This window comes from Symphodus melops, assembly GCF_947650265.1.
Source record: "Symphodus melops genome assembly, chromosome: 9".
NCBI classification, from domain to species: Eukaryota; Metazoa; Chordata; class Actinopteri; order Labriformes; family Labridae; genus Symphodus; species Symphodus melops.
This window is the reverse complement of record NC_136699.1, coordinates 20059727-20083723: the sequence shown is the minus strand read 5'-3', so window position 1 is coordinate 20083723 and position 23997 is coordinate 20059727. Positions and strand designations below refer to the sequence as shown.

The window sequence follows — 23997 nt, the reverse complement described above, 5'->3', positions numbered from 1 at the left end:
TTACAATCTGTTTTTACGAGACGCTGCTCCTCACACACACAGGCCTGACTCACACACGCACTAACAGGACCTGAGGACATGCATCAGTGGAGAGATATCCCAGCGGGGCTGCTCCACACTGCTACACAGCGAGCACGCCAAAACTGTTGGGTTTCAGTGCCTTGCTCAATGGCACCTCAGCAGCACTCGGGAAGTGGCCTGGCATCTCCCCAGCTACCAGATCAACTTCCATATTTTTGGTCTGGGTCTTTAACCGGTGACCCTCTGATTCCCAACCCCAAGTCCCTACAGACTGCCGGCTCATGTCCTCTTGGTGCTGAACTGCCGTCTGTATGAAACATTTGTATTGTTGGTTCTTTATATTATATGGTGAGTTGAAAGCAAATTTCAGAAGCAGATGAAAATAATTAAGTGACTATGTTTACATCATAATCACACTGCAGCAGCAATCTTTAACTCTCGTCTCTTGTGTGGTTCAGAAGATTCATTTTGTCCCCTCTGTCCTCAGCAGTCAAATCCGATTAGACACAACTCTCTAACTGATGGCTCACAGAAGGAGAGAACATGGAAAAAGTTTCTCTTGTTAGAAATGCCACAGAAACAGAAGCCATGAGGGGACTAAATACTCCGATAGACACTCTGAAGCCCTGGCAGCTGAACTCCCAAGGAGAGAGACAAAAAAGAGGTTATGAATAGCAGATGTGACAGTATACAAACACGCACCTCGTCAAACACATGAACCATGGAGCTGATGACATGTCAGGGTCAAAGGAATTTGTCACTATGTAATCGCCATGTTGTAAAATGCTTTACTGGTTGTATTTGCTTTGTTTCTGACTTTGGTCTTCTTCTTCTTGTACTTCTTCTTCTTCTTAATTTAAAGCATCTCAGGATGTTGTGCAGTCTATTGAAGAAATGGAAAAGAGCTTAGTAGCAACATATGTGAATAACAAGAGCCCCCTTAATGCTCAGCAAGAATGTTTTAAAGTCAAACTAATCAGTGTTGGAAACAATTAGCACATCATCGTCTCATACCGACTGTGTTTTCTTGCAGGTGGGCCTTTGTCATGTCAAATACACAGAACTCACATCTCATTAGTGCCACAGAACAATAAGTGTTTTCAGCGTTCTAAATTCCAACACTCCAGATATGTCACTGCGGACAGGAGGTGGAAGTTTGACGTTTTGGCAGTGAGAGGGCATCCGCTGCAGCAGCCTATGCCCAGAATAACCCACAACGCACAGGCACAAACAGTCACACACATACTCATAACAAACACACACATTAACTGCTAAGCATCAGAATCCAACTTTAAACAAACCATCAGAGGCCGTCATATCCACTCAGCACTGAGCAACAGACGGACAGGCCTGTTTATAAACACACACAAATGCATGCATTAATTTGTGCACGTAAAGTACAGGCGCCTACCATGTATAGGTCTGGTTATGATTACCCCCCCCCCCCCCCCCCCCCCCCCCCCCCCCCACACACACACACACACACACACACACACACACGCACACATACAAACACACACGCATATAGCTTAACTGTCATTTGTCAAGTGAAATATAACGAATGTCATTGAAGTTATGTTGATGTTAGAAAAAAATTGATTCGAAAAAAATAAAATAAAATCCCTGCAGCCCCACTGAATGTGAACTTATAGCTTCATGATGGATGTGTATAAAGCCATAAAACTTCAATAACAAAAGCAATTATTCAACCATAATCAATGATGATTATCCGCAAATCAGCAGCATGCCAGCGAGCCTAAGGCGTAAAATGATCGGAAAGCCTAATTGCAGCTGATCATCAGACTTCCGCATTAATGGAAACCTGAGGCCTGTGCTAAATTGGATTTGAGTGTCTTGTTTCCGCCCAGCGTGCGTATTGTGCTTAATAAAAGGAAACATATGTGCTAAACATCCTCGAATGGGACAAATACAGATTTGCACTGGATCTAGCGTCACAAAACACCCAGCAGCAGATTCCTGCAGATCTAGCAGGCATCACTGTGTCATGCACGCTTGTCAACATTCGGCTGACAAACTATGATCCTGTGGCGAAGATTTACAAGCTGACTGCTGAACAAAACATTAAAAGATATTCTGTCAAATTTAACAGGAAGGCAGCTACTCAGGGCATGACTTATTGTTTCTTTAGTGCTGTGTTTGAATAGGAGCAGCCGTGCGCTTTTACGCATATAAACGAACTGTCGGTTATTTCTGTTTATGACTTTCCCACTTTCTAATAGTATTTAATTAAGACGACAGGTTTGGAAAGAATAATCAGAAGTCCAGGACGCAGTCCTAAAACAGGTTCTGATGACAGAGAGCATGTGATTCCGGTTGGTCATAGTTCTCCATTTCCCGGCTGTTGTCAAAGATTTCCATCACCAACCAAACCAACCGTGCCGTAAACACAGCCTCATTTGTTTTCTCCTCACAGCAATTATATCATGTGATTAAAAACATTTTAAATCGAGCCTTCGCTGACTTTTATTTGTGTAAAGCGGATCCATTTCATGTCGAGCAGTAATGTAATAATCCCGAGCTGTCATTACGACCCAGTTCCCCCCCTGTGCGTCGAACTCCATCTGATCTGCGCACTTATGAGATCCAGACTGGCGCACACTCTAACCGGGCACCGCAACTGAAAAAAAAAATCCCACTTTTATGCCGGTGGAATGGGAGACAAGAGACCGCTTTAAGTAAAGCCCTCAAATTAATATAGGAAACGTTAGCTTCAACAGAAATGCAGCGAGTTTCATGGAGATATTTTACCCTCCAGATGGTCTCAATTAAAAAACTTAAATATTTGTGCCGAGACGTCCCTTCCAGTGCACTGAAACGTTCTTTATTTATCTATCAGATGTATAAACGGAGGGAAACATTATAGAAAACAAACCAATCAAAGAGGCACGCTTGTGCTAACGAATTAAAATAAAATGTGCTTGACGGAATTTGATTCGCCAAATTTGGGTTATTCTTACATGTTTTCCCCAATGAACCCGTATAATAATACAAATTTCCCTAGCACAAAACCTAATACCACTCTAAACTTCTTCATCACCATATCGACACGCGAGTAATGAGGCCGATTGTCCAGGGTGCTCAAAGCCCATTGGTCCAAACGTCCAGTTAGCTCCAATTAACTTGGTCTTGTGCATTTTCCTTTAGGTAAGAATGCACATGGTTAGATTAATTAACACGTGTCCTTGTAAAATATTGAAATTGAATATCCACCAAGAATCAAATAACACCTGTCCATGCTGATAATCTCTCTCGTTTTGAATCATTCGTTCCAAAGTGACTTTTCCAAATTAAATACTGTGATTGCTTCTAAGAGAAAAGTTTCGAGTTCACTTGTCCCGCTACATATACACTATTTTTCATTTGTGTGAGGAAACTAAGACTTAAGGCCAGACTAACTGGATAGTTTGTGCAGCGCAGGCCCATGTGGAGGAATGCATGCTGCGCTCTTCCCTCCCTCTCTCTCTGTGACGCCCAGAGGGGAATCGCAGGAACAAACCCTCTGTGATGCAGAGAGAACAGGGGAGACAGAAACGGATCAAGGTTGAGAGAGGGATATATTGTAGTGACGGGAAGAGGCGTGCCAATAATCAAGGTTTTTGGATGAGGGCGCGTGTCTTGGAGAACACATGGGAATGCACCGGATCAATTACGCAGTGTCACGGAGCCGCCGTGAATGAAGAGGGGCTACCTGAGGTGGCGGTGTTGGTTGTGGAGCTGCTGCGGATTCCTTTTTCACCCCCTTCTGTCCTGAACAGCCGGGAAGCCAAAACTTTTGTTGGGACAAAGTTAGAGCTCAGGCGGATATAGGAATCACAGAACGATGGGATCTTCCGCAAAGATGCAAGGTCTAAGTTCCAGGGCTCATGCGTTTTCGGTAGAGGCGCTGGTCGGGAAACCCTGCAAGAGGATGAAAGTTTCCGAGGAACATGAGTCAAGTTCAGCTGTAGACACCGGTAACGATACAAGCATCTTTAACGGTAAAACGATGGATCAGAAATGATCTGAAACATGCATTAAAGCAAAGCTTAGCATAGCTTTAATGCATTTTACGCACAACATGAAACTAAATAACAATAGATAAATAAATAGATAAAATAAATAACAAAAGTTTGAAAGCATTTTAACAAATCTTGTTATTTCATTTGTAAGAAAAAAAATCTAATTGTAATATTTTCTATGGAAAAGAAGACAAATGCAAGTCAAGTAAATGTAAACAAAAACGCAAGTTTGAGGGACTTTAATTTTCTAAACAAGTTTATACATTTGTGGTATAAAAATATGTTGACAATAAAGAGTTAAAGTTGCTGCACTCATGTACATTATTTGTTCAATTTATTTAGCTTCCTTTTTAAAACTCCCTTCCATAGCATCTCTCTTACTCCAGTATCTCTCGAATTATAGGCCTGACTGAATTTCAAGGCAGCCAGATGAGGAAAGCAGGTTCAACGTCAAAGAGGATAGAAGACAACTCCTGTGACCCAGAGAGACACACGGTCAGATCATCGGCTGAGGAGTCTGAGAACAGCGGAGACGAGAGCAAGCCTAAGGAGAGAGACTGTCGGACGAACAGGTCAGAGGTCCGGGTGGAGCTGCAGGGCTCCGAACTGTGGAAGAGGTTCTATGAGATCGGCACCGAAATGATCATCACTAAAGCTGGCAGGTAAACGTTATGGAAGAGAACAAACGAGATGAGCAGTTACAGAGGGAGTACGCTGTTCAGGCATATAAAGGTTTGAACTCTCCTTTACAACGTGCAAAACCCTGATACTCCAAACTCGAGATACAGTATGTCCTGCACACCCTACAGCTGTTTGGGAGACAGTTAATGGATTAATTCACGAGAAATACATGTTTTTTTGTACACTTATTTTTTTCGAAAGAAATTCTTTATGACAAAAATATCAACTTTTAGTTGTTATAATATACTTTGGAAATAAGAGCAGGCCCTAATTGTGACGCCCGGGCCTCGTTGGTTCCACAAGTTTAATTTGACTGTATCCCCATCCGTTTAACGTTTTAAATCTCTGTTCGTGAAGTCTTTATTTATTCGTCCTATTGTGTGTGATTGTGTGTCCGTGATAGATGATAACATATTGGAACTGTTCTGCGGTCACAGGTGCGCGTTATGAGTCGTGTGTCGGCTTCAATATGCTGCATCTGATCACAAGTCAATAGCAGAATTAAATTGACCTTTTCCAAACAAATGTCAGAAAAGAAAACAAATTTAGGTGGACTACATTAAACCGTAGTCGACCCAGACGTATTTAATATGATCAATCAATTGAAATCTTGTGACACAGAGACATTCTTGGTCAATTTAATTGTCTTTATATTTGGTTTTGAAATATATTAATTTGGTGAGTGTGGGTCCTTTTCTCTTTCTCCCAGACACGAGTTATTGGGACTTAACTACTTGCTGAAATCTTGAATCCGTTTATTCAATTACGATGAACACGGTATAAAGGGCTATAAACACACCATGGAGATGCTCTCGTGGCCCCTCGAGGCCATTGAACCTCCCTCTGAACTTGGCCGCTATGGGCAGGAGATGATTCAGGGACGATTCAGATTGTTTTGTTCCTGAACTCTTTACAAATGTTTCATGATGTCTCATCCATGCCGGCTAAACTTCTACCCTTTTGAGAAATTATATATATATATATATATATATTATAAAATAAACATGAGCCATGACTTGATTTAAAATGACATTTAATCTCCCCTCACTTCATTTAGGAGAATGTTTCCCTCTGTGCGCGTAAAAGTGCGCAACTTGGACCCGTGCCAGCAGTATTACATCGCAATGGACGTGATGCCCGTAGACTCAAAACGTTACAGGTGTGTTTGTGTGCTTTCGTTGATTAAACTTACCAAACTACCTTGCTAATTTGAAGGCTACCTGTATATTTATTCACACGTATCCCCTTGCAGATATGTGTATCACAGCTCGCAGTGGATGGTGGCTGGAAACACCGATCACTCCTGCATCTCTCCTCGGCTCTACGTGCATCCGGACTCTCCGTGCGCAGGAGAGACGTGGATGCGTCAGGTCATCAGCTTCGATCGGGTCAAACTCACTAACAACGAGATGGACGATAAGGGACATGTAAGTAACCAATCCGAGCATGCGCTGCTTCCTCTTGGTGACTGAGATCTGCTCTGCTGTTGAACAATTTTGGTGAAAATGATTTGAAGCAAATTGTTGCTTTCTTTCTTGTGCCCATTGGATAAGAGAAATAAAAATCACTGTTAGCTCCACGGCTCAAATGTTCTGTTCCTACAGCGGGGACATTTGGGACTGTAGGGACGTTTCACTTGATTCTAATGTTTGAAAAAATATTGCAGGAGTTTATTCTGGTCTTTAATCAGAGGGAATTGGTTCTAGAAAGCCTTATAAATCCCTGATTTTATTATCGACATTACTACTTTAAAAAGGATTTAACTTATTTCGCTAAAAAAAAAAAAGGTTAGTTTTCTGTCCGTTATTGAAGCTGGCACATGCAGCTGTTCACATCTGGCCACTTAGCTTTGAGTAGAAAACATTACATTTTTCATATAAGAGTGAAAAATATATTTTAATTTGGCTTCACCGTTATCAGGTACAAAAGAAAATGCAGGTCAAATGCTTCATTTTAAATAATTCATTTGACTCTTTGAGCTTTTTTACAAACACAAAGGCAAAGAAAGACTAGCCAAAAGCTTCAGTAGAGGCTGCTGAATTTCATTCATTTAAATAAATCAACCTTCATTTTGACAAACTTTCTTAAGATTTGATAAAGCAACATTTTTTTTTTATAAATATTTGAATTTAAAAGAACGTTCTTTCTGTAAAAGGTCAATTCATGATAACCTTATAATCATGATTGCATGTTTTTACAGTGTATTTATTAAAAACAAATCAAACATACCCCTGTTCAATGTCTTTTCAGAATACAATTTTGCAGTTTAGTAATGAGAGAGGTAGTTTTAGATAATACTAACGAACAGGTAGTATCATAGAGTTTAGTGCCTGTTGTTACATTAGTTTTAATATAATCCATGAAGCTGATCTGTTTAACTGAAACGGTTGACATAATTACACACAGTGTTTATATGCTTTGCAACATCCTCAAACTAATGGGTAACTATTCTGTAAAGGTTCTTTCAAGGTCCAATTGAGACAAGTGGTTGATAGTTAAATCAGCCAAATAACTTCTATTTTAATTCACATTTTAAAGCATTGATATTTTGAACAACAAATGAGGATTTGTTGCTTCTCTTTGTGTTTTGATAGAAAATAAAATAAACAGGACAAATTAAGCAATTCAAAGACATGAAATTGAGCTTTTTAAAATGTGGATAGGTTTGTTTTACTTGTTATAAAGTGTCATAAATCAAAAAATGTTTTTTGGAAACTGTTACTAAATAATCTTCATGATATTTGAAATGACGGCTCTATATGTGTGTCTCTGCAGTTCAATTTAAAAAGACAACCTTTACACAAGAATTACATTTGTACTTTCTCTCGTCCTCTCCTCATCCAGATCATACTGCAGTCAATGCATAAATACAAACCACGCGTTCACATCATCCGGCATGACCCCCGCATGGACCTGTCACAGATCCAGTCTCTGCCTTCTGAGGGAGTCCACAGCTTCTCCTTCCCAGAAACCGAGTTCACCACAGTCACAGCCTATCAGAATCAACAGGTAACACTCGTGTAAACTGCTGTAAACTTTACAACAGTATAATGTTTTTTACACACAATTAAAAACAGGTCACCATCATCATTTAGCAGACGCTCTTATCCACAGCAACATAGATCAGAAAGTCAAGGAGGGAACAACATGAGAAAGGCAGCGTCCAGGGTGCAAATAAAATAGTTTTCTTTTTTCTTTATTATTTCATCCTCCTCAACATTGTCATCAATATCATCATCAATCCAGTCAGAAGAGACTTCAGCGCAAGTTCGCACTAAGCGATTAAACCCAATCGTCACATTCTCGAAGGACTGATAAAGCCAAGAGGAATGTCTCTGTATCAGCTGTTTCAAACATTTCATTGTTTTTCATTGAAAAGAGGTATTGCAGAAATCTACATATTGGAATCTGTTGGCTAAACTTTAAGGAAGTGCACAAGTACAGTTGTAGCCCAAAACAACAATTTATCACATACTGTATAATATCTGAGGGCCTCATTCCATGTTGGTAAATGGACTTGAGCTTGTTTGGCGTTTTTCTAGTCTTCTGACCTCTCAAAGCACTTTTTGACACCGCAGGTCACACCCACATATTCTCACCGATTCACAAACTGAACACACTGCTGTTATGTAAAGTAACTATCAGAATAAAGAAATTAGCAATAAAGTAACACATTCATCCGACAAAGCAGAAAAAGGAAATCGGGGTTATATGTCCTGCCTAAAAAATATCAAACATGGCTGCAGGAGCTGGGGTTCATACACCTGACAACCAACTCTACCAACTGAGCCACAGCCGTGCATTCACTGCTATTTCTTTTTATATCATTGTTTGTGTTTGCCCTCCTCAATTAACTAGTTTATTATTTGACTGGTCTTTTTGCTCCCAGTCTAAAACAGTTATATTCCTCAGTGGTCAGATAAACCTGCTTGAACATCATGTAGGTGAAGACGCCTTCTTCTCTGCTGTTATTGCATTCATCACAATTTGCAGTTTCCTACTTTTCTTACAGGCGATCCATTCAGTTGCTCATAGTAGGTGTGCATGTCTTGGTGCAAGGGGAGCTGACCCCTCTGTTGGACATTCCTCCAGTTGCAGAGTTGTCCACAGGGACTGCCAGCTCTTTTCATCAGCGCTGCTTTTTACGATCAGTGAACGTATTATTACAGAAACTCAGTAACGAGCTGTGACTGGGCGACTGCTGGAGTCCACAGCCTATTAAAGCTCCAATAAAACTACACAACCTCCAAGAACCCTGTTTGGCATGGCTGATTGCCCTGGGTGCTGCTGGGAGATGCAGTCCCAGAGGGAGCGCTCTGTCGCTCTCCATGCTGATGTAAAGCTGAGCTCATTGTTAGCTTTCACATCAGCAGCTGACACTTCCACACTCTAACCCATGTCTGTTCCTCTCTCCTGGCAAGATCACAAAACTGAAGATCGACAGGAACCCGTTCGCCAAGGGCTTCAGAGATCCTGGAAGGAACAGGTACAACCCCAAAGAGCATACACACTTGTTTGAGCTCAAAAAGTCCTGCAAAAAAAAAAAAAAAAAAAAAGGGGGACCCAGGAGGGATTGAGGTTCAACCACCAACATTTGACACCACATAAAACCTTCACATGAAGTTGAAGAGTGTAGTGCAGAATTTCACACCTCTCAGAAGCAATATTTTAATACCTGGAATAACAGCTTTCAGTGTTTTCACAGTATGTGTGTGTGTGTGTGTGTGTGTGTGTGTGTGTATGTGTTTGTGTGTAGGGGAGTGTTGGATGGCTTGTTGGAGTCATATCCCTGGAGAGGCCCCCTCAACTTGGACTTCAAGCCATTCACCATACAGCTCCAAGGTACTGAGTTACACTACTTAGGACTTCTTTGCTACAAGCTGTGGTTTTTAAATTTCAGGTTTCTGACATGTTCTTTTTTCAACAGGGGGCTCGGGGTCACCGACCAGCAGCATGAAGAGCCTCCTCCCTCTCTCTTCTTCCTCATCGCTTCACCCATTCTCAGTCTCCACGCTCTCCTGCCAGGACGCCACTCTCCACACCCTTGCTCTTCCTCTCTACAGTAAAGCCACCGCCACCTCTCCTCCCTCCCCGCTGCCCAGCAGAGCCTTTTCCTCCCTGGCAGCAGACAGACTGAGAGGCCTACCCCAGTTGTCCCCGCTGACCGATCTCCCGCTCCTCTCTGCGCTGCAGGCAAAGAAACCTTATAGGGACCCGTGTCTTCACGTCTCTCCAGGGGGGTCCCACTGTCTCTTCCCCCTCCACGGCCCTCTCAGCCCTCAGGGGCCCTCTCTGCTCCCTCATCTCTCTGACACTGGGGGCCCCTACTGTCTTTACCGCTACAGCTTCCCACTGAACCCCCAGCTCACTGCTATTTCCCGGCACACCAAACTCGTCGAGGACACAACAGACTGTCTGCTACGCCAGTCTCCGTGGCACCCGACCACCAACCACTGCCTCTGACAGCTGGACCACACTTTGAGGCTCCGGCCCATTGAGTGTAACAAGCCAACGCTTACTGCAACAAAACATTTGAGCAAGCCTCAACGGAACAATGAAGACAAGACTATGCCAGTGGGGAATGCTTTGTATTTAAAACTGTTTTATTCGCTGTGTTGATTTCCCAGCACAAGAACCGATCCTGAAGCAGATCATGTGCTTCAGTTCTTAACTATGCACATTCAGCTAGAGCCAAAAAGCCCAGCATTGGAGTAAACAGAGAAGCAGACGGGATGAGAGTGCATTTTCTTTACCGCAGCCTCTGCTCTCACTTCTTCAATCTGAAATTGTTTTACCAAAGAGCATCAGCAATAGGACCTTGAGGTAGGCTATGTAATCAAAATCAATCAATGAACATGACAGTGATTGTTAAACTGACCATGAGGGCCCATTAAAATATGTTTCATTCTCTTTGTTTAGATCACACCATTTGTTTTCTGGTACTTAAACAACATGAAAGAGGAAACTTTTTCACATTTTCCAAAATGTTCCGATGTGTTTTTCATATTTTGAGTTTTGGAGTTCTAAAGTGAGCTGAATCTCACTCAGGCTAAGCCATTCCTGACTAATAACATGAGCTAATCAGGTGTCGCTGTGATTTTAAGGGAAGATCACCAGCTGCCAGGATTCAACTCGTTTCCTTTCCAGTACTGTATTATTAATAACAGGACTAATCAGAGACACATCGAGGTCAAAGAGTTATTTTATTCTGGCCTGTATGAACCTCGTCTGTAACATGACGGCTCATTGCCTTCTAAAATGTGCCCGGGTGGCTGTGCCAGCATTGTTGTAACATTGTTCCAGGATAAACAGTAAATCAATACTGCTGTGTGGAGGCTTGACTTTGGGAGACATGTGGAAGGCTTTCAGAAAAGTGAACTCTTGTGTGCCCAATGAAAACCTCTAACCACTGTGGCCCAACATAATGCTGTGTTTTTTCGTCCATACCAAAAGCGGGCACGCCCATTCAGCCGCTGATGTGATAATTCCTGCCTTCAGCTCAGACTCAAAGCCCACACCCTCCCTCCCTCGCTTTCTGCTCTCTGCAGCTCGGAACAGTGGTTTAGGCAAAGCGGGGGAAATGGCCTGTTTCCCGACAAACGGTCGTAACCAAACAGCAATTTAGTTGTCATGGCCAAGCATGGCAGTGAGCTAATGCGCACTGGACGTGGAAATAGCAGGAAGGAGTTAATTGAGGAACTTAGGCAGGGGATGGCCCTAGTTTCAGCACGCGGTCAGGTGCACTGCTATCAAACAGCCTGCCCTTTGTCTGCAGGAAGACATAATCTGTGCTGGTTATTTGATACTGTCTGTCATTTCCATGTTTGGCTATAGAGGACAATCATCTTAAACTCCCAACTTATTCCTGATCTTTCAATTAGACAAATTGCTTTCATACCAGGAGAGCTGAACTCTGCACCTGCCACCCCCCTGCAGAGTCGTACCGACACACACTCAGAGAAAGAGGAGCGAACACCTGTCGTTGTTGCTCTCTTGATATCAAAGATTGTGATAATAATAACTAATTTAGTGAAGGAAATAGCTTGACCTTTAGGATGTAACTTTTTTTTTTTTTGTTTTTTTTTTTGTTGCTTTGTCGAGAGTTTGATAACAGGTTTGATACCACTGCCATGTCTGTACCATGAGTGTAAAGACAGTTCATTTAATTATGCATAGAAACCAGAAACAAGAAAATCAGCTTTCATGGTCTTGTTAATAAGTGATCATTTCACATGCTTTTGTGATGCTTTGTAAGTCTTGCTGGGCACAGCCAGGCAGGCTAAACGAACCAGCTAGCTGCTGTGTCTTTGTATTTTGTGAACTAAGGTCGGGTGTTGGTTCTTTTTTGTTAACTCTGGAGCGGTTAGGGTTCGACCTACAGTAAATACTTAGTTGTCGCCTTGACTCGGACATGCTTTGTAATATTTTGAAACTAAGTTCACAAAAGCTTGAATTCATACGTTTATATTTATTTATTACATATTAGTGTGTTCATAAGTCGTCTTCTTGACTTTTTTAAGTTTCATACATCTACAGACCTCAAAGTCCTGGGTGTTGAGTTAGCCTGTTTTTATCAGTCCGTTGATGATTAACCACACTGTCAACCCCCTACCCCGCGTTGTTAATTTGCTTGACAATCTGTCAGCATAATCCTCCTGAAGGTGGTGGCTGAGATAACATGGAAACTGTGCTGATTCCACTTTGTAATAACAAGAGGAGGGAAGTATCTGAGCTGCTCCAGCGTGATTGACAGGCCGTAAAAGAAGAGAAATTTGACCCTGAAGTCATTTGTTTCCAATCATGTGAAATGGCATCCTGAAACAGGAGAGAAGTCCGGCAGAGAGCCGGGAAGTGTAAATATACTTTGCCTTCATTAGATTACCAAACACACACACACACACACACACACACACACACACACACACACACACACACACACACACACACCTACACACACACAAACCTGCACACACACACCTACACACACACGCACAAACATGCACACACACACCTACACACACACACACACACACACCTACACACACACATATGCACACACACATCTACACACACACACACACACACCTACACACACACACACACACACACACACACACACACACACTTCAGATATCTCTGAATAATAGTTGCCAAACACTTACAAACACACACACTTCTACACACAATCCTTGGACCAGCCAGCTTCGTGCCCTCCAGCCATGCTCGTATTTTGCTCTGTGAGTTTTTTGTGAAGTTTATACTGTTCTCTATTTTCTCTGCAAACTCAATAAAAGCTGGTTATTTATCAGGTCAGATTATGGGACGTGACTTTGCTCAGCTGCAAACTCCAAAGTGAAACCAGCTGTGGCTAAAATTAAATTACACCGAGCTATAATGTTGGAAAGCAAGGGCAGTTTTACAGTTATTAGGCGATATTCTATTGCCCCATCAAGCAGGCACATGCTGCCTCGTCGCTTGTTACCTTCTTATCTCCAACACATCTCTGTTGCTGAAGACATCAACAAGTTATTTTTGATTACTGACAAGGACTGAGTTCGTCTTCAGTGGTGATCAGAAGTATCCAAGCTTTAGACCACAAGATGTTGACAGTGCCAGAAGCCTCCATGGATTGGCTTGTTGCTTTGCACGCGTGTGTTTTTGTATGCTTGGCGTATGGACACAAGTGTGTGTGGACACGGGTCACAGGGGCATTCCACTGGCATGTGCTCCTTGACAGGCCCCTGTCTTACAGGAGCAGAGGTTACATTAGTGAGGGACAAAATGCTTGAACATGTGGCCGGGCACCTGGCCTATACATGTCTCTCGCTCTGTGTGTGTGCGCGTGTGTGTGTGTGTGTGTGTGTGTGTGTGTGTGTGTGTGTGTGTGTGTGTGTGTGTGTGTGTGTGTGTGTGCATGTGTGTGTGTGTGTGTGTGTGTGTGTGTGTGTGTGCATGTGCGTGTGCATGTGTGTGTCTGCATGCCTGTTCAGGGGTTTCCTCTCAACAGTTCTGATGCCTTTACAGAGAAAGTGTTAATTACCCGAACAGCTCTGGCACTTTCCCTCTCACCTCACGGCTCTATTTACACCTTTCCTCTCACTTCAAGTGAACACTCTGCTTGTTCATTAAACTCAGGATACTGATGATGGTAACATAAACAAAGCACTTCTACAGGGGGATGATAATAACTACAAACCTTTGCTTAATCAATGAATTTAAAAACATTCTACATTGAGATGAGAAAACTGCCCTTTTTACTTCACTTTCATATTTTAAAAATAAAACATCTTTAAGAACAAGATGCTCTCAACTATCTATCTAGCACATTAACCAACAAATGTTGAGCCAGAGTTAGCTTAATTATTTAGCTTTCCTGAAAAACTCAAGAAAGTACCAAAAAAAAAAGAAAGTGTTTTTTATGTGTGAAAATGATTTTGAGAGAATATCCATGATATACTCTGGTACAACGAGGATTTCATCAAAGGAGTATATTGGGATATTACTTCTGTTACTGAGAAATCGATCAGAATACTGAAGTTAAATACAGCTTTATTAACGTCTAACTTTGAGATTAAGATTGTCAGACACATAAGAGGGAAAACAAATAAGATATCTTATATATTATATTATATATATTATTATATATCTTGTCAACTATCCAGAGAAGCTAACTTCAACATGAATACGTTTGTAACTTTAATGTTAACACATTCAAGACAGCAGACGCTGTTTTACCGGCTTTCATTACGAAAACATTTCATGACTCTAATTATGACTAATAATGTAAGACATGGCGGTTATTTAATTGATATCAGGATATAATCCCTAAATCACTACCATACTGATTGATTAGTGTTATGTATATAAAAACCAGCCACTAATGTTCTTCTATGTCAGATATGTGAATGATCATTTTTTATCATGGTCTTGAATATCCTTTAGTACAAAAGGTGTATCCTTTCTTGTTTAGAAAGAAGTTTTCTTTTTTCATCACTGGATCTGTGTGTTTAGGTCTGGGGTCGCTGGAGAGAAGCTGTCATCACTCAGCTCATGACCAACAAACACGATACACACTCTGACCCTGGCTGTCCATCACGGGGTCAACCCCCTACCCCTGTGGAAGAGAGTGAGAGCTAATTCCTTCCCCTGAGTGATGGACCTGAGCGGGACTCTACAGGTGCCAGTGTGTGTGTGCGCGTGTGTGTCGGTGTGTGTGTGTGTGTTTGTGTGTTTGTGTGTATGTGTGTGTGTGTGTGTGTGTGTGTGTGTGTGTGTGTGTGTGTGTATAACAAGAGAGGGTGCTCTCTGGCAATGATTTTATTTAACATGAACCTATAAATCAAGTCTTTTGGAACAAGAGATGTGAGATATTCTTTTTTCTCTTTGCCCCGATCTCCGACAGAAGGATGGATCGTTTTTAGCTCTTTTTGCTTCCTGTGTATGACAGGTTATCACTCCTGGGACAGATACAGAAGAGAGAGAGTGGGGGGATAGGGAAAAAGAGAGAGGGAGAGTGAATGAAAATGATGCTCTATGTCTGATGTATCAGATGGCAGATGAGGGGCTGTGGTGAGGGTAGAAGGGGAGAGAACAGAGTGATTTAACGCCGGCCTGTTCTCTCCTCTCCCCTTATCCCTGCCCTGCTTCTTTCATGTCCCAACCGAGGGTCGACCTGCCTGCTGCCCCAGATGTTGCTGTCTGTCTGCGCTGCCCTCTACAGGATGTGCCCCCCTCACCACCAGACCGACAGACCTATACTCGCTTAATTGATTTCAGGGGGGAAGGCCCTCTTTCTCTTCTCTGTTTCAAACACACACACACAGACAGCTTGCCAACAGCTCATGCTCCCAGTGCTTACACACATACACGAGGCTGGCGCTGTGCGCTGTCAACGCTAATTCAATTTGAGACGCGGAAGTGTGACTAACAGCAGACCTGCAGAGTATTTTACCATATGCACCTCACACACCTACACACACACGCACACACACACACACACACACACACACACACACTAATATACACTGGTGTAATAATAAAATCTTATTAATAGAAATCATTTCTGTTTCTCACATTATCAGAACAATGCCATCTTGTCAACAACTTTAGTTTTGCCTTATTAACCGTCCATTCAACAATTCTACACATAATGAGTGAATTTACACAGACAGCTTAGTGGAGACAGATTTTTGTAATTTTTCAGCCACTGTTGCTGTTGAACCAAACCAGAGTAGAAAAGTAGTGGACATTAAGCGTTTTCACACACTTTTCTGAAACACAAGAGTGAATAAAGACTTTCGTTTGTTTGATTTAGTCTGAGGCTATGGTAGTCTAGTTTAGTCTGTAAATTTTATTTTAAAAAGAAGCGTATAGTTCAAACAGCAGAATGTGTGTGCTGTAAGGGAGACTGGCAGACAGCCTCAGTAAAGGGTAAAGACAAGGCTACATGTCCATGTTCACGGGTTGTTTGACTGTAAGAGATATCAGCTGGGTTATGGGGTGAGGTGAAATCTTAATGAAGCGTGCTCCGGGGAGAAGGGATGGATGGGGCCAGCTGTATTGGCGTGTGTGTATGTGTGTGTACATGAGACAGTAAAACTGATTAAAAGCAGCGTTAACACATCTGACAGGAAGCAATGGTCAAGAGGTGAGTGGAAACTGGGAGAAAGCCTTGGGCTGGAACGATTAGACACACACTTATCAGCCACAGCAACAGCAGATGGAGACTGGGGATAGACCTGGTCACAGCGATTGGTCACACATGCCCATCGATATCTGAGTAGAACCAATCAGCTCAGCTTCCTGTGTTTGACCTGACCCTTTATGAGTAGTAATAGAATATTCAGAATGGGAGGCCGTAGAGAATAAAAAAAGACAAGGAGAGGAAAAAAAGAGCCTGGGCTACCTTTTGGATGGACTCACCTTAAACATCACTCGAGTCTCTTTTCTGTCTTAACTCACAACTGATAATGAAATTCAAAAGGGTTCAAAGTTTTGATATTTTGATTATCTTAAGACTCATGTAAAGATTAATAAATTATTAGAAACTTTATTATTGATATATTATGTGCCTGCTTGCACAAAGCTTTAATTTGATACTCGACTATACATCATTACATCACGCTGCCAGTTTAAATAAAGCTGCCGGTTAATAAAAGTGATTGCTATATTTTCAATTAGTCACAGTAACAGGTAGAGAAAGTTAATTTTCTAACCTTGATCTTGAGTGTTATTTCAGTATTCAAGCTCTTTATGCACTCTTTGTTTTTCACACTGTGTCACAAGCTGCTCCAAGGCAGGAGGGACCGCTCTTAAACCATTACACTATTTTCAGTCTGAGAAAAGTCTTGATAAAAATCCAAGGAGAGACCACCACTGTAACATCTTACACTAAGTAAGATGTGACCTTTAGTGACCTTTGTCTCTTTGTGTCTTATGTACAAATTACTTCATGATAATGCCAAACCGCCACTTAAACAATTTGTGTCAGTGAGGGAACTATGCTCGAGAGACCCGGCTGACATCAACAGGTGAGTGTTCATCTTTTTAAGTAAACTAAACTTAACACTGTGGTCAGTTAGAGCCAACGAATTCCCACGTTTATCCAAAACTCTATCAGCTTCAGTGTTTTAAAAAAAAAACCTAAATCATGGCTCAAGGCAAACAAATTATGTAACCACTGATTTAAACCTTCAAATGATCCACCTTGAAGAGAAAGTAATTTAGTGTTTTATTGTGATACTCAGTTTGTAAAGTTTAGCTCTAGCTGCTCAGGGACCACGGGCGTAAATTAGCTTTATAGCTAACTTATGCCCAACAGTTTTGTTGTGTATGGCCCCTGTCAACATCAACCAAGAAAAGAAAATAAACAAAGTTGTTTCTAGAGTACTGAGAAATGACTTGTAATGTTTACTTTCAATTTTAATTTCAAAGACAAAACGTTGGGCTTTAGCAACATGCCTCTTTTCCTGCTGAATCTCACTCTCTGCTGAGCTCATGACTGGCTGTCTGGACATACTGTCTCATATCCTGTGTATGACTCATGAAGAATACAAACCAATTCCCCTTGTTGTAATTAGAGATCTTTCATCAAGCCAGCGTGTGTGGCTCTCAGCAGCTCTCCCCTCCTGTACTGAAGCAGACACATTGAACTCGGGGACAGGACCACCGGCTCACCGGATACTTACCTGTCAACGACTACCACTCCTTTAGGAGGGGAGAAATAAAGTTAGGCATCAACACCTTGCACATGCATACGTGTAGTGCTCATACAGGAGCCTGCACATCTGGAAGAAGCATCCTTGCACATGTTGAGAGGAAGAGAGCCGAGGGTGGAATAGACCATGAAAGACTCTCAGCTTTAATCATACTTAAATAGATGGCCACCAAAGGTTTAAAACAGTTTGAAAACTAAGCTTAATAAATAGATTTTGTGGCTCAGACAGCACAGGGATATGGAATTTTAATTTCAGGTGATCTAACTCTTGGCAGAAATGACTGACATCTGTTGGATCACTGGGGTCAGTGTTTTTTGAGAACTTGAAGTATGTGCGTCTTAGTCCAAACAGAGTCTTGTGTCAGTCTTGAGGCAATGATGATGATTGTGAAGGTAGTTAAGTGTGTGCTGATGATGATTAGGAAGGACACAAAAAGGGTCAGAGGTGGCTGAGTGTCACTCTGGAAGACTCACATCAGCCATGGAGCTGTGGCTATGCTCATGTATGGATATGTGTGTATGCTTAGACAGCACCTGTAATGGCTCCCAGCTGAGTCCTGCCCATCCCCTGGGACTTGGTGAACTGTGTGCGCGCGCGTGTGAAATGAGGCACTGGCATGCGAGCGGCAGAGGGCGGCTTCCTCTACAGGTGACACCTTTGACCTTTCATCTGTTCCCTGTTGGAGGAGAGCGAGAGGAGGGGTGATATGGAAAACAGAGGGAGAGAACGGCATGCAGGGATGCACAGTTTGTTCAAACAAAGTGAGACAGAGACAAAGTAGAATCAGACAAGTAGAACATGTTGTACGCTTTTATTGACTGCGTCTTTGCATATAGGTGTGTGGTGAGCCTTCAGACTGGTAACTGCTACATGCAACAACAACAAAAAACCTTAAACATACCTGCTGTCTTGAAAGCATACTCAAAGCCAACTTTTGCACAGTGCCATATTTTTGGAGGGGACCATAAAAAAAGAAGTTTCGACACTAAAGCAAAAAAATGGAGAAAACATAAACAGCAGGTTAACAACACTAGAGGTCTCCACATCCTCAGTCACGCACATGGGACATAACACCGTTACAAGCATGCTCTTAGCAAGTCAGTCATTCTGTAATCAATACATAAATATATACTCTTTGCATTTTATACATAGTGTAAAACTAGTTGTGAGTGAGGTAAAAGCAAACAAACAGAACCCTATCGTTTTTTTCACAACACTTTTCTCACAAAAAGAGGTGAGTAACATGTCCAGAGGTTAACACTTGAAGGTTTTTTCATAAATAAGCAGAATACATAAAGTATGGATGTGCAAATTACATCGTTGTGGGTCGTCTCCATTCAGTTGCAGTTAGTATCAGGTTAATATCCTGTTTCCAGTCTTTCTCGGCCATTTCTTTATTTCAACAAACAGGAACACACAGGAGGGGACACAGCTTGCAGGCAAATGGCACTTTTTGTTTATTCTTCAGTTTTTAACTTCATCCCTTCTTGCTTCTCCTCCTCGTGTCCCTCCTCATGAAATTGTCATTTTCTACACTGCTATGACACCTGGTCTCGCAGTCTGGACAGCCTCTGGGAAAGCTCATCCTGTTGACAGCACAAGAATAGAGTAAGAGGAAACATAGAATTACATTAGTTCAGCATGTAGTTCAGTATTGTAAGGCGAGTATTTCCTTCTCAGAGTCAGTTTCAAAACCACAAAGAACTTTCTTTTATTATAGTATTAGTGGCAATAAGCTTGAAATAATCCTAGAAAATCCTAAACCCTCTTTGATTTAGAAAGGGCTTTATGTAAGAAAAAACATTTATCAATTGGACAGCTTGAGGAATAGGACTTAAAGTGATTCTTCCAGGGGTATCAATCACCCCTCGTTGGCTTGAAAGGTAAAGGATTAAATGTCTTCAGTTATGCCCTTCACAAACAACGTCTGTGGTGAGCTTGACTTATGTTGGTTACAATAAATTCCACTGCCGAGTTGTCATAATGGGAAACATATCCAAACATTTTGAATACGCAAAATCCGCCTTTTCCGCTGTCCATCACATTATTCCTAACAGTCGTTATTCTCCTTGAAAAAAAAAAAGGCTGAATACACAGCTTTGTGTAACACTCTCACTTGTCATTAAGTTCTGCTGCTCCACCAAGAGGCTTCGTCTTTTAGGCCTTTTTGGTGATAGAGTTATTGTTTTGAACATGTTGAGCTTTCAGATTGTCAAAAAACTTAAATCATTTCGTGATAGCAATAAACAATGAAACATGAGCTGTTAAAATGATCTAAATCAAAGAACAAATAATGCAGCGAGAGCAAAAAGAAGTCAGTTTGATTTTGTTTTAATCTGGTTATGGACATGGAGGTTTTGGAGCTACTCAAAATGTGAAGGTATATACTGTCAGAGAACTTCTGAATGGTCCACACTTTAACTTCTCCATGAGACGTGAAACTGATTTACTATTGGTTTCCATTTAAGTTGGATGATGCTGGGAGCTGTAAGGTGTAAGAAAGCTAAAGTGTCAGATTAAAATTAGGAATGACACACTTTTTAATGTAGCTCAGAAAAGACCTTCATGGCATGTTATTGAGATGTTATTGCTGCGAAACAAAACATGCAGACATGAGTGGGAGGAGCCGGATATCACACGTTTGTTCAACAAGCTGCTGCTTTGGCAAGATTCTGTTGAAATCTTCAAATTTTCCCTCATGGTGAAAAGGTGTATCCCTTTAAACTGGAATGTGGGCAACACTATTTTACCAAAGACACTGCAAAAGACGGTAAGGACGATATCCGCCTTCTGTTCTGGGAAGTAAATCACCAAAAATAGCAAACGCATTAAGCTAAGCGTGGGTGTGTAACCTGCTCTGTTGAAGCCACAGATGAAGCCAGTGACGAAGTGTGGCCTGAGGGGAGCTCCAGGTTAAGATCCAACCTAAAACAAGGAAGAAAAAAACAAAGAACTGTGATTTCTGCTTGGCTGCCGAGCTCTTAAAGAACAAGCAGGAGACTGGAGGATATTCAAAAATAAATCACTCTAAACACAGCTTCTTCAAGTCGTACCTTTAATCTTAAACCTTGTTAACTTTTAAGAGACACGATCCAAAGGTTGGATTAAAAAAGGGACATTAAGCTTTGACTCATTTTAAAGGATATTCTCTTGATTTTGACAAGTCGGTACTGATTTTTTTCCCCTCTGTGATGCTTCTCTTTTCTACTGTTTGTCTGTTTGTTTGCATTTCTATTTTTTCAAATGAGCCATACTTACCCTGCTTCATCGGCCATCTCGCGCATGAGTATGTCTACGTCATTCTGGGGACCGACCAAGAAATAAGAAAAGATGAAGTACACACAGGTTTCACAAGGAGCCACAGGTTTGTTGTAAGAGGACCGCTAAGGATACCTGAGGTGTTGTCAGAGTGGTGGTGTTACTCATTGTGTCTTCCATCTGAGCAGTCTGCACATCAAGAGTTTCAAACTGGTTTTCAAACTTGTCCATTAATGCAGAGATCTGTTGAGAAAGGGAGATAATATCAGAGTGATCGGTCTCATTTAACACTTTGTTGTTACTGCTAATACACAGCCTTTCTTCTTTTATTGTTGTTACAGCTGCTTCGTTTGTCTCTGTCTGTCTCTCCATCTCCATTAATCACATATTCAAGCCGAACACAGTTTCAGCAGATGACAGTCAACATGAGTCTGCTCGAAGTGAGCTACCTGATTTCAGGCAGTTTTCCCTTTAAATGTTATGTATGATCTGGGCCTGCTCTTTTTGTGAAATGTCTTGAGTTAACATTTTTTACGAGGTTATAAGATAGATTGAGATAGAAAAAAGACAACAGCCCTCAACATCCTTTCTCAGTCTCTATCTGTGAAATGTATAAAGGTGAGATTTTTACCTTCTCCAAGTTCATGCTTTTCAGTGTAGCGTCCATGGACTTGACCACTCCAGACATGGATTTAGATACCTCAACATAAAAAATAAATAAAAATAAAATAAACAAATGTTGAAGCTTTAGTTGTTATTTATTTCTGGTCTAAGATTCCCCGAGTTAAAGGAAGAATTGAGTGTTTGAAGTAAGAGAGGCAAGTTGCAAATTCCAAATTCAGATTAAAGTGCTGTATGCTTATTTTTCCACTAGGTGTCACTTGTACTTCTTTAACCAGACACTATCACTATCGCTTGTACTTCATAAACTTTTCAAGAACAGCCTCACTTTCAATTTAGTCTTTTTTTCTGGGACTTTCTCTGACACTGGGAAACTGATTCTATAGAGATTATTTAGTTGTATTCTCTGTAATGAAGCACCTTACAGTGAATCAACTGAAAGAAGCTTTCACTCTCACACGAGCAAGGAGCCATAGGCATAGTGTCTGAAGCACATGAAATGATATAATCAACATCTTTTGTCAGAGGTTGAAGAGCTGCAGAGTGTCAAAGCATCATGGAAACACGTCAAACAGTCTTTATTTGTATACCATAGAGGTACATAGAGTAAACTTCTCAACAAAGCCAGCAGTATAAAAAATAACTCTGCACATTTGTTCTGCTCAAAAAATATCTGTCAAATGTAAATGAAAAGATATCTTAAAAACTGGATATCTGACTGCTGTGAGGTTTTTGTTTTAGCCACCTTGTTAAAATGACCTGCATTTGGTCACATCAATAAGCAACACAAGACGTCTTCAAACCATGAACCTGTAATCAGAACCTGATTCATGGTCACAGCAGTCTGGACCCTTGAAGCCACAGCGTCCACACGTGCGCTCATCCTCAAAAAGTTAAGGGACTGATGCTTCTGACGGATGGCATTCTCTGCATGGATCCTTGCTGCCTCCATGTTTCCCTTCTGGATAGCCTGAGAGAAAAAGTAAACATTACATACACAAACCGGACACCGACTATAGCTGCAATGTGAACCAGCTTGTCCCTGGACCTTGGTTGCTATCTGCATTTTAACAAACACACCTGCTTCACTTTTGCTTTTTCAGCCTTTTCCTCTTTGTCACATTTCTTGGAATTGCGTTGTAGCTCTTTAGCAGCAAACTTGAGGTTGAACAGTTGTTCTGCAAGGCCAGTATAAGGATGGTTCATTCACATGATGGTTATAAATAAAAAAGAAATGTAGGCTAGTGAAATAAAAAGTGATGACCTATTTAAATTAGGGCTGGGCAATCAATCTAAATTTAATCGAGAACGACATTCAGAACCTCTAACCAATGTAATCTTATTTTTGTCAGGGCAGAGTGATGTGACTGTGTAACTTGACGAAAGCGAAGGTCGTTTGGACACATTTTGTCTTTAGGGAAGAAGACGCTGAACAAAAAGGAGTCAAATGTAAACACTGCTGAAAACTGTTTGCAATAAATGCAAGTAATAAATATCCCAGCTTTAATAGTTGAGCATATTTACATTAGAGACCATGTCAGTGAACAACGAGGACAGAAAACAGAAATAATCGTTCATTAATTGTAATCAAGGTCATATGTTCGATTTATCGTGATATTGATTTGAGGTCATATCGCCCAGCTCTATTCAGATCCAGAAGATATATTGTAACAATGTGATGTGACAATGTGACCAAATGCACTCAAGTTGTTTATTCAACAAGCCAAACATTATTCTTTCTCATTGTTAAATTGATGAGTGTATAATAAATATCATAAATGAAACCAAATCTAGCTTATATTACACTGCAGCTAACAACTGCTATTGCTAGGCAACCGTATACACCGTTATGTAGCTTTTTATGAGACAGCACAGAAAAGGATACTCTCCATGTTCGGCATGATGAAGGTCTCTTTATGCTACAAATTGTCTGCCGAGATGTGAACATACAAGGTGGCATCCAGCCACTCACTTGTCGCCCGGAGTTGTATGTTTTGATTTCTTCAGCCTAGCATAAATTCGCCACTGGCGTGAGACAAGAGTATTACAGCGTGCGTACTTCCGATTTTGCTTGAACGGCGTTTGGAAGATTTGAAGTCGTGGTTGTGTCATTCAATTTTAACGTTAATATTTACACTCTGTAGTTGTAGCACATAATACTAGGCCAGGGAAAAAGTGAT

The 23997-nt window shown here is 41.3% G+C and overlaps 2 protein-coding genes across 2 annotated transcripts; one reads left to right on the top strand and one right to left on the bottom strand.

Annotated features, from left to right (window-relative positions):
* Positions 1–3880: 3880 nt before the first annotated feature.
* On the top strand, positions 3881–10184 carry tbx22 (T-box transcription factor 22; the record flags this gene model as incomplete). Its single annotated transcript, XM_079351662.1, has 8 exons — positions 3881–4019; positions 4444–4702; positions 5779–5880; positions 5974–6148; positions 7566–7730; positions 9143–9207; positions 9478–9563; positions 9649–10184. 8 exons carry the CDS (start codon positions 3881–3883, stop codon positions 10182–10184), a joined length of 1527 nt encoding a protein of 508 aa, XP_079207788.1.
* An 8546-nt stretch (positions 10185–18730) lies between these two features.
* LOC306828919 (charged multivesicular body protein 1b-like) lies at positions 18731–23857 on the bottom strand. The gene is made up of 8 exons (XM_079351666.1): positions 23703–23857; positions 22898–22995; positions 22641–22787; positions 21828–21896; positions 21332–21439; positions 21197–21240; positions 20791–20863; positions 18731–19524 (listed from the first exon to the last, which is right to left on the bottom strand). The coding sequence occupies exons 1-8, from the start codon at positions 23716–23718 to the stop codon at positions 19477–19479; spliced, it is 603 nt and encodes a 200-aa protein (XP_079207792.1). The 5' UTR covers positions 23719–23857; the 3' UTR covers positions 18731–19476.
* Positions 23858–23997: the final 140 nt, after the last annotated feature.

Excerpts from the sequence above, each read along its gene's own strand:
- LOC306828919 (XM_079351666.1), bottom strand. Across the intron at positions 21,241-21,331 it reads CCACTCTGACAACACCTCAG|AATGACGTAGACATACTCAT; the intron begins GTATCCTTAGCG and ends GTCGGTCCCCAG. Across the intron at positions 20,864-21,196 it reads GAGATGGCCGATGAAGCAGG|GTTGGATCTTAACCTGGAGC; the intron begins GTAAGTATGGCT and ends TCCTTGTTTTAG.